General features: G+C 34.2%; 1 protein-coding gene across 1 annotated transcript; it reads right to left on the bottom strand.

Moving 5' to 3' along the window:
• Positions 1-94: 94 nt before the first annotated feature.
• LOTGIDRAFT_239609 (hypothetical protein) lies at positions 95-3,041 on the bottom strand (the record flags this gene model as incomplete). The annotated part of the gene is made up of 8 exons (XM_009060483.1): positions 2,864-3,041; positions 2,361-2,724; positions 1,827-2,170; positions 1,572-1,732; positions 1,229-1,328; positions 681-725; positions 393-461; positions 95-144 (listed from the first exon to the last, which is right to left on the bottom strand). Exons 4-8 carry the CDS (start codon positions 1,629-1,631, stop codon positions 95-97), a joined length of 324 nt encoding a protein of 107 aa, XP_009058731.1. The 5' UTR covers positions 1,632-1,732; positions 1,827-2,170; positions 2,361-2,724; positions 2,864-3,041.
• Between the last annotated feature and the right edge of the window lie 269 nt (positions 3,042-3,310).

Here is a 3,310-nt window from a genome sequence, read left to right as displayed (position 1 = left end):
TTTGGATTTAAATCACCCAACCCTGGGTCAAAACTGTATACTATTTATTGTGTCAGGGTTCATTGTGAATATTAAGATGTTACAAAGTATTCATTTAATATGGAAAACACTCACCTAAACTCTTCCTCTTTGGTTTAGAAATTTCTAAAAAGAAACCATACCTTCATGGTTGTGTCTTACTGAGCAATGTGCACTACAAGGAATTAGACTAGATTTGTCTGTTTTAGCATATTGTTTCTTCCTAGCCTCTAGGTTAACTTATCATTATAATAATACTTAATTTAACAGCAATTTAGTGATGGACCAATCAAACTTGCTAAAATCATTTTTAGCTCTGTTCTTTTTTAATATGATGAAGATAATTGGACAAAAAAAAAATCATATTTACTTACCCTGAAACTGTTCTGGTGATGGACTATCTTTCTCTACCTCTCCTTCTGGTAACACATTGACAGCCTTTTCTATAATTAAAAAATTCATACCGGTATGTAAATTTTACTTCTCACTACCAGATATTACATTTTCAAATGTGAAATGGATTCAGTCTGGATTTCAAAACTTTGGAATACAATCCATATTTAAATAATACCAATTCCAAAGCATAGCAAAATCAAGAGTAACAGTATTATGGTAGTGGACTTCTCCAAGAGAAGAACCATTTGAGGTGTTAGTACACTCACCTTCAATGGTTATTTCACCTTCTTCAGGCATAAAATATGTTGCATCTGAATTATAAAAAGAAAAATAGTTAAGGGGAAGGTTAAGGGGGAACAGTCCGCATTTTTGGTGTCTTGAATATACCAATATGTAAAAAGTCTTCAAAAGTACAAGAACTACACAGAAATCTCACAATCTACAATTTGTGGCAAATAAAAAAAATAAAGTTTGTATTGATAGAAATATTTTAATATAAATAAAGAATTAAAGGTAAGTGTTATAAGCATATAGGTGTGTAGTAGTCAAATGATCAGTTGCGTTTTCACTCCAATAAAACTATTGAGACCAAAATTTACAAGGTCAGAATAAAATTCAAGGAGGGGAGAATATTAAGGACCGCTTGAAATCAAACAAAACTTAAAATGAGAGAATTGAAAATGGATACAATATAAGAGCCACAGCATAAACTTTCATTCTTATAGAGATCTTTGAATATACGGATCCAGGAAAAGTAGATTCTTATTTCTAAATATATTTGATAAACGCTGGTAAAAAGAACAGAAATAGTTACCATTTTTTGGTGGAGCCAAACTCAACATGGGTTGGCGGCAACTTGTATCTACAGCTCCCTCTATCCCTACAATAGCAGCAGGCGATAGAGTATCAAGAACCTATAATGAAAAAACTTATTATTTCAAGAAGAAAGTATGCCAATGCAGTAATGTCACAATAAATCTTTTTTATTTTATTACTGAAATAATGTATTGTACTCAAATTATTCCTTTTTATAGTAAGTCAAGCCAGTTAAACTGTGGAAGTACCAATTGCAAGAATATGTAGAAAGAAATTGCAATGAAATCTGGTAGCGTATCTACCATGTGTAGCATTTATTTTAAACTGCAATCCATACTTACTATCAGCTCCCATTTACGGAAGTAAATATCTGGCTCAGAACCACCACCAGTACCATTCATCTCTTTCTTCCTGTCACTCTCTTTTTTTTGACAGCGGTTTGGGCATCCTGCCACCTTTTTTTCACTTTCTCCAGGGTTTGAACACAGTTACTGCGTTTACTCTAAAATAAAGAGTGTTTATTTCAAATGAAAAAATTTCAATCCTCATAGCCTTATCAGTGGTGCATTGAGAAATGTTTACATAGGCCTACTTACTTTTTAGAAATTTCACGCCATACTGCCATTTTTTTTTTCACGAGTCAGGGACGGCGAAAACTTTCCTTTTATTATCCGGTAATTATCAGCCACTGATTGACAAAAGATTGTCATTTCCCTGTCTCCCCATTTAGGTTTCCTTGTTTTTTTATCCTCCATTGCCATCAGTCAAGAAACTTAATTGATAAAAACTTACCGCGAAAGATTGCAGACGACTATTTCTTTAGATTTGTTTATCCATGTTCAGCCATGTTGAGGTCAAGTTCGCGTTGCGCATGTGAATGGCCAACCGGAAGAAAATGTATCTAGGGCTAATCACACGTAAAAGTCAAGCGTTAAATAACGTTTGAAAGTTAAGTTAACGAGTGCTTTTGAGAAACACTTTAACGAAAACGTTATTTTTTACGTTATCAAATCGTTAGATTTTAATGTTTACGTTAATCAACGAATTTTTGAGAAACGGGGTCCTGAAGGGCCAACCAGGAGAAAATGTATCTAGGGCTAATCACACGTAAAAGTCAAGCGTTAAATAACGTTTGAAAGTTAACATGTTAAGTTAACGAGTGCTTTTGAGAAACACTTTAACGAAAACGTTATTTTTTACGTTATCAAATCGTTAAATTTTAATGTTTACGTTAATCAACGAATTTTTGAGAAACGGGGTCCAGGTACCTATAAACACTCGCTTACTACTACTTTCCCAAAATGACGACAAAGTGACGTCATCAAGGATTTCCCCGGGGTTTTCCCAATGACGTCATCTCCTTAGCAACTAAAGTCCCTGAAGACATGCCCCTACAACTACGTCATATTTAGTCACGTGGTACGTCTCAGCCAATCAGCGTCTGGTACCTATAATCACTCGCTTACTACTTACAATAATATAGAAAATGATATTCTGAAAAGAGAATAAAATACTCTCATAACAATCTGAACTAAAGGTACGTTACTATGTTTTTCAAGACTACAGACAACAATTAAATCATTATCATGCAGAGGTTATATCTGTGAGTTGTGTGCTCTCTGTTATTACCTACCTGACACTATGATTACAATACGAACATTAGAACTGCAAAGTTTATTTCAAATGTAAAATCATCCAAGTGAAAGGTTAGGTTAGGGAAATAAAAAGGAAATTTTTAGACTCTAAGTGGAGTAGATGAGTTATAATAAAAACTATTAAAACTACGGAAAGACTAAAAAGTCTACTTCGTGATCTCCTGCCAATAGTTAACGAATAAAGCTGTTCCATTGTTCTCTGTTTCCTCACGCAGAATGAATCTTTTTCCAGAAAATTCAATCTTTTACCCGTTTCACAGATCACGTGAATAAGAATAGACCGTGAACATTCTAGAACGCGGCCGTTAGTAGCAGACGACTCCCACATTATGACGTCACATTTAGTCACGTGATACGTCTTAGCCAATCGGCGTCTGGTACCTATAATCACTCATAAGAATCTTATCTAAAGGTACGTTACTATG

Source organism: Lottia gigantea, assembly GCF_000327385.1.
Source record: "Lottia gigantea unplaced genomic scaffold LOTGIsca_425, whole genome shotgun sequence".
Taxonomy (NCBI): Eukaryota; Metazoa; Mollusca; class Gastropoda; family Lottiidae; genus Lottia; species Lottia gigantea.
Note: the sequence above shows the minus strand (reverse complement) of the source record. Positions and strands in the feature narration are given on the sequence as shown.